The sequence below is a fragment of the Formica exsecta genome, unplaced genomic scaffold, assembly GCF_003651465.1.
Source record: "Formica exsecta isolate Colony F162 unplaced genomic scaffold, ASM365146v1 scaffold646, whole genome shotgun sequence".
In the NCBI taxonomy this organism is placed as follows: domain Eukaryota; kingdom Metazoa; phylum Arthropoda; class Insecta; order Hymenoptera; family Formicidae; genus Formica; species Formica exsecta.
In genome coordinates this window covers 77,045-84,544 of record NW_021853409.1, presented here as the reverse complement: position 1 = coordinate 84,544, position 7,500 = coordinate 77,045, and the positions used below count along the sequence as shown (strand labels likewise).

The 7,500-nt window shown below is 43.8% G+C and overlaps 1 protein-coding gene across 1 annotated transcript in view; it reads right to left on the bottom strand.

The window, feature by feature from the left end:
- Positions 1-3,303, bottom strand: part of LOC115242830 — a 9,019-nt gene extending 5,716 nt beyond the window's left edge. The window contains exons 1-3 of the mRNA XM_029819371.1: positions 2,871-3,303; positions 1,118-2,172; positions 122-371 (exon numbers count right to left, since the gene is read on the bottom strand). Coding sequence (XP_029675231.1) covers positions 122-371; positions 1,118-2,172; positions 2,871-3,303 — 1,738 coding nt within the window. The remainder of the gene's footprint in view (positions 1-121; positions 372-1,117; positions 2,173-2,870) is intronic.
- Positions 3,304-7,500: the final 4,197 nt, after the last annotated feature.

The following is a 7,500-nucleotide window of genomic DNA, read 5'->3' as shown; positions in this document are numbered from 1 at the left end:
TTTTGGTTTTCCGTTTAGGCTCGTCGCGGCGTCGCGGCTGTGTCCTGTTCTTTTGCAATGCGAGCAGTATTTACTTATCGCGTTTATTCGCGAGGGTTTTTCCGGTTTCGTATCGGCTGACTTCGACAATCGCGTCCGTAATGTCCGTTTTTTCCGCATTTAAAGCATTGCGGTGTCGGGTTTCGACTATTTCGCGGGTAACTTGATTCGGTTTTATTTTTATTAACAAAACTACTTGTTCTCGCTGTTCCCGGTCTGAGTTTTTCTTCGGCGCTCGCGCCCGTTATCGCTTCTTGGAGCGTCGTATATCGCTGCGCGCGTACGAGCACTTGTAATTCATCGTGTAGCCCGATCTGGTAATTTATTAATGCCTGCTCTTGAATTGTTTGTTGAATCGTGCGTTTTGATAATGCGGAATGCTCTTTTCCTTCGATCATCGAATCGTATAATTTCATCGCTAGTAAATCAACGCGTTGCCCGAAAGCGTGCGCTGTTTCATTCGGCTTTTGTTTAGCGAGTTGAATTCGATCTGTAAATGTGTCGTGCTTTGTTTCGACTGGTAACAAGTCTCGAGTTGCTGCTTTAATTCGTCGAACGTTTGTATATCTCGCGTCTCAAGGTCCTGCATCGCTTTTCCTTTTAATTTTGTAAATAAGATTGCTTGAATTAACGATTCTTCGTCTGCGGGGTTTATGTTCTGAACAGCGTATTTGCACACGTTTAAAAATTCTTGCAGTTTATGTCGCGAGGTTCCGTCAAACTCGGGGATCATTATTCTCGCTTCCTTTAACGGTAGATAATTCGAGGCGGCGCTTCGACGATTTCTGATATCGCGTCCCGTTCGCCCATATGTTGTTTCAAACGCATCGTTATCGTTTTCCCTGCTAGTGTCTGTATGACGGGGTAATTGCGCGTCCGCGCTCTCTAGTCGCGTACTCGTATGTTTAACGAATGGATGTCCGCGCGTATTTCATTCAAAATGTGGATTATCTGTATATAATCTCCTCTTTCTTCGCGGTTTGTTTCGGGAGGCGGCATGCGATTCGCCTCCGCTATGTGTTGGTCCATCTGGCGAATGGATCGTCGCATGTTTTCTATTTCCTCAATTTATTAATGCCTGCGCTTGGATTGTTTGTTGAATCGTGCGTTTTGATAATGCGGAGTGCTCCTTTCCTTCGATCATCGAGTCGTATAATTTCATTGCTAGTAAATCAACGCGTTGTCCGAAAGTGTGCGCAGTTTCATTCGGCTTTTGTTTTAGCGAGTTGAATTCGATCTGTAAATGTGTCGTGCTTTGTTTTGACTGGTAACAAGTCTCGAGTTGCTGCTTTAATTCGTCGAACGTTTGTATATCTCGCGTCTCAAAGTCCTGCATCGCTTTCCCTTTTAATTTTGTAAATAGGATGGCTTGAATTAACGATTCTTCGTCTGCTGGGTTTATGTTCTGAACAGCGTATTTGCACGCGTTTAAAAATTTTTGCAGTTTATGTCGCGAGGTTCCGTCGAACTCGGGGATCATTATTCTTGCTTCTTTTAACGGCAGATAATTCGGGGCGACGCTTCGTCGATTTCTGATATCGCGTCTCGTTCGCCCATATGTTGTTTCAAACGCATCGTTATCGTTTTCCCTGCTAGTGTCTGTATGACGGGGTAATTGTGCGTCCGCGCTTTCTAGTCGCGTTACTCGTATATTTAACGAATGGATATCCGCGCGTATTTCATTCAAAATGTGGATTATCTGTGTATAATCTCCTCTTTCTTCGCGGTTGATCTCGGGAGGCGGCGTGCGGTCGGCCTCCGCTATATTTTGGTCCATTTGGCGGATGGATTGCCGCATGTTTTCTATTTCCTCGTCTACCGCGCTTTTCGGCGGGTTCGCGGGAGTGCGTTCTTGCGGATTTCGCGATTCGGCCATATTATTTTCCTGTTGGCTATAAATCTCTTCCGGATCGAACAGATCGCTCTCGTAGGAAGTTAACGAAAATTCGCGTCGTAAAGATACTCTACTTGGAGTTCTGCTAATGTACGGTCGCGTACGTCTAGTCTCGCGTGGAGTGTTGTCAGTGGGGTCAGTCATATTACGCGGGAGTAGACTTTCGTCCAAATTGTTAAATGGAAATTCGCGTTCTGTGACGACGTTTTCCGATAACTCGGGCTCTGGGATGCGTCTGGCTGGTTACCCGTAACACTAAACACTTTTTAAGTTAAATAAAGATTTTATTCACTACAAATGGTCTTAGTTATAATTCGTCCTCGTATTTATTATCTACTCGTGTCGCGTATCGTGTTAACTGACACTCGCGTGCGCGTGTTTGGAGTCGGGTTTACGTCGCTTGACTCGCTTCTCGCTATCCACGATTTTTACTAAGTGTGACTATTTGATATTGCAATAATCATCGACACTTGCTGTTGACACTCGCTACTGTTAGCGCTACTGCCCGCGTAATATTAATTAAGGATAAAGACTGCCCGTCGCTCGTTAGCGATGGGTCTTTTTATTATCTCCCCTTGGTTTCCCAGGAGGGGATCGTTTAGCGACAAGACCATGTGTCGTGTCGCTCGATTTTTGCGGCAAGATCCGGATGCAAGCTAAGGAGTTCTAAGTAGGACTTCTTTGCTTGCATTTTCGTAATTTCCTTTTTGCTTTTAGATAGGACCTATATTTTTGCAACGCCTTTATTCCGCTTGCCTTGATTTCCGCATTTTCGTAATGAGTGATTGCGCGGTCGCTCGGGCTTCGCGCGTAGCTCGCGTTGTCAGCGCTTCGCTCGGTCAACGTTCGTAACGTAATCTGTATTCGCGTTACACGTTGAGCAATCATATCAAATAATATGTATTTAGAATAATATATTTAATAATTCGTGTATAGCCTGTTTGGGCTATGACACATTCGTCAAAATTATCGTCGAACAGAGGTAATTTGATGGGCGGAAGATGCGACAAAGAAACCGCGGAAGCGTCCGCGTGCAGCCTCGTCGAGGATAGAGATGGATTTGGACTCACGACCGGCTCCATTTCCTCCAGGATCTCCGCCATGTGGTCCAGAGCGTTTTTATAGGCTGCTTGAGTCGCGTCGTAATGATTGTCCTTGAAGTAGCTGAAAGACGACCGGATTGCTTCCGGGATTTTCCGCGACACCTCTGCGTGTCCATTGGAAAATTGACTCCAGTATTCCTTGAGCGTTGAGATCCGGGAACGCACCTTAGCTGGTGTAAGATTGTTCTTACCGATTTTTTTGAAGTTCTCGAGAGCGCGTTCAATCGTACGCTGCAGCTGCTGCTGATGGGCGACGTGCTCCGACATAGTGGATGTATTAACTATCACTCACTCGCGAACTTATCCTCCACACAAGCTTCTATCCGGCTCGAAGGACCAATATGTTCGAGAATCGACCTCAACGAGATCGCCCGAATCTTTAGAAACACTCAGAGATGAGCGAGAAGCTGTGTGTAACGCGAATCCGTAGATCCGCTGGAGGACAAGGAGATTTGAGAAAATACTCGAGTGCAGGTTGTTTTAAATATTCGTTTAATTTGGAATAATAGAAGCGAGCGCCGGCACGTATTCCGTCACTCCGACGGAAATCTTCAAAATGTCCTGTTAATTCCTGTCTTTGACGCGTTGCGGAAATCTTCTAGAGCTTCTTGCTAGAGGCTCTCGCGAGAACGGATATCTTGCACGCGGACGCCGGATGGAATTTAGCGCGAGGCAGAGGACATTCGCAATGCGGGTAACGAGCGTCGACTCTCGGACTCCAAACAGTTAAAGTTCAAAATGTCTTAGCACTAACGGAGTAAAGAGTACGGTGTGAGATATTACCGAATTGACCGCCGCGAGAAGATGAACGCGATCAGATGCGAGACAATTCGGAATGATTTTGAGATGAGTAAACCTACTGAGTACGCGACACAAACGAGAATAAGCGAAATGCACATGAGAAAGATCGATGAGTTTCGACCGGCTCGAATCGTTGTCGTAGGCAGACTAAATCGACCGACCGCGGAAGCTCGCGCTCTGCCGATGGAAATAACAAGGGTTTTTCGACGTCGAACCTTCGAGAACTTGCTGTTTGCTTAGAACATATATACCTGGAAGGGGAATGATGGATTGAGTCTGTGTCCAAGTTGGCCAATGTAACAAGCCGCTTTCGCGAGGCGGGCGACGGATAACTCGGTCGGGATCCTGGGTTCGTGAAAGTGGTATCGAGACACGAATGCGAATTGATGTTTGGTAGAAATGTACTTTATTGCGTGTAAATGTGTGTTTGTACAGCGTGAGTGTATGTATAGGTGTACGAGGTGTGTGTGTGTGTATGTGCGCGCGAGACGAGTGACAGTGACGAGTGCGTATAATGTAGATGTGCGAGTACGTATAATGTATGTGTGCGAGCACGTATAAAGTATATGTACGAGTACGTATAATGTATGTGTGCGAGTACGCAATGTATGCGTGCGAGTACGTATACTGTCGGTGTGCGAGTATGCAATGCCGGAGGGTGCATGCAATGCACCGCGATTGCGCGCAGCGCGGGTCGCGCTTTCGGGTGTTCGGTCGAATATCGATTATTAATCGCGCGGCGTAAATCCGGCAGGAGCCGTTAGCTGTCGGGTGGACCTGTGCGGCCGCGTCGGTGGACGGTCCTTCGGCACGTGTATCGATTTCGGATGTCGATCGGTGACGTGGTAGGGCGCGGGTCGGCCCTCGGCGCGGGACTTAGCGCTCCCGTAATAATGGCGCGTCGGTCTTAATTATGGCGGCTAACAGTCGGTCCGTCGAGTGGTATAACGGTCGGATCTTATTCGCGTATCGGGATCGCGGGTGCGGATTTCGGGATGCGTCGGCCGACGAGAACTCCCGTCCGTGGTAGGGAACTCCCTTGCCACGAGAATGCTTGCCGATGCACAAGATGGACGGAAAGCTAGCGAGGGGCCGAGAACTCTCGGCGGGGTCGAGTACGCCCGATCCCGTGTACCTCTTAATTCGTTCGGAAAGGATCGCTCCCAGAGATGCCGTAAATTCCCGGCGGAGGTTGGGTACTCCCAACCCCGTGGTTCTTTCTCTGGTGAGCGGTTAAGGGTCAACAGGAGTGACGGTGGAGACCTCTCGCGGGAAGCCGTGAATTACGAATTCGTAGTCTACGTCCTACAGCCAAAATAACGAGAAAATCGGATTCTAATGATGATATTCGTATTCAGCAGCATCGTCTTCTTAGACGTACAGAGCGTTTTTTTGAAAAAATGATCAAAATAAAAATTCTAATACTGACAAACAACATACAGCTGATTGTGGATCAGGTGTAGTTGCTCTCGAATTCATATTATATTTTTATTATAAATTTTTAAGAGCCAAATTGCAAAATCCGGCTCTGTACGACTAATTCTAACGATGTAAGAAATACATCAAAACAAGTTTCATGAAAAAATATTAATTTTTCGAGATGTAGGACAAAGACTACGAATTTCACCACATCTGTATCTAAAGTGCAGCTAATAGCAGAACATGGGGAATATTCCGTAGTGGCACACTGACTGCTTGACAAAGAGAGATGATTACGCCGTCTTTGTCTCTCTTTCATCGCATATGTGTAGCGTCCGTGAAAGCACACCGATATGTTGAGCACACGGAAGCGATTGTTGGGAGATAATGTCAGACAAGGAGCGACAATCGCATGCTATCCTTGTTCCTCTAGCGTATCGCTTTACGGCCGAAATATGGCCTGAATCTGAAAATGCTTTTTGGCCTCTCGTGGCAGAAAGCAGTAATGCAACATGACTAACGGGCGCCCATTCTTTGAGAATTTTATATTTACGTATATACATATATGCATATATATGTTTAAATTATAGTTAAAATTATACGTGCAATTAAATATTGTATGATGATCAATAATAATATAGATAACAGAGTGAATAAATATACAATATGTAAGACACGGGTGCCTGTTAGACTTTGTGAGATTTGTTGCTTTGTTACTATCGATATTTCGTTTATCATATTAGCGGGATAGAGAAATAGCATGATTGTCAATTCTTGTTTGATATTACATTATCTTTTAACAGTCTTAATCGTAGACAATTATATTATATATTCATAGACAATTATATTATCTTTCTTTAATTGTACCGATATCGCGTAAGCACATACGAGTACTGGTATATGAAAGCATATACAATAAATAATACATGTAATGACGAAGTGCAAAATATTCAGTCTCTCTATCATGCAGTACACTCCAAGTTCAATTCCACAGATATCTTTCACCGCGCGAGGTCTCCAATGTCAATTCGGAGTTTGCCCGTCACTCCTGTCGACCCTTAAGGAGCGAGAGAGAACCACGTTTTAAGAAAAGAGAAAGGCAGATTGTAACCTTCGTGTGCAATGTGCAAGCGCGAATTAGCGAATAGCGCATTCGATCATCGTCAATTGTATCTCAATTAAAAATTACATTTCTATTTTCAAATGGCGCGGTGAGCGTGACGTGTGTTTGCGCATTGCGAACAAAGGTTACAATCCACCTTTCTCTCTCGTACCCAACTTGGTCACAGATCTTTTCCACGGTAAGCATAGGCAATTCCCCTTCCAGGTATATATGTTCTAAGGCTGTTTGTCACAGTTTTTCTTTGTTTGTGTAACGCGATCACGCGCCGATCGGCTGATCGCGACGATGTTTATTCTCGCTCGCGTTTTGATTTCAGCTCTTACCGTTCAGATTTGTCGGTTGAATTTATCGTTTAAATATATCGATTAAATCCAACATTTCAATTCTGAACACATACGTTTTCACGCTACTGTGACGTCCCGTCATTTTTCAAAACCATATTTCAACTAATAATTAAGTACCGCATCTATTTCTGCATTATGCCTATGGAATATAGAACAATTATTTAACCATTTGCCCTTATTTCTATTATTAATCAATTTTACTAATTGCTTATTATTCTAGTTCCATATGGTTATTTAACTTAGAAATTAACTATATTTTAGTTTTTTTAATAGTAATAATCGACTGCGCAAGGAATTAAAGGTTCCTTGGACAGACCAATCAGAAGGCTTTATTTAGAACTAGGCAGCTGCGCAGTAGTAACTTTCTAGAACTGACCGGCGGTTACTTTAAGAAGGGGCCCGCGATTGAGCTTTAATATAATCAGCGATACTAGCACTTCATCTTTAAGAATACAAAGAATAGGATTAAAATAAATAAAATAAGGAATATGCGCACCACTCTTTATGGAATCGTAAAATGCGCGCCAATAATAATTTGTTAAAACATTTTTCTTACATTCCTTGCTAATAATTATCAACTTTCAATATTATACAAAATTTAATTATAACAATAATTTGATAACGTCATCATTATAAAACGTTTCCACAAAGAAAGCATTACTGTACTATGTATTTTCACTACACTATGAATTAATATGCTTGGTAGTAGCTTTAACCATGCGATTGCGAATAATATATAGATCTAAGAAACTTACATTTATGGAATCACGGATTACA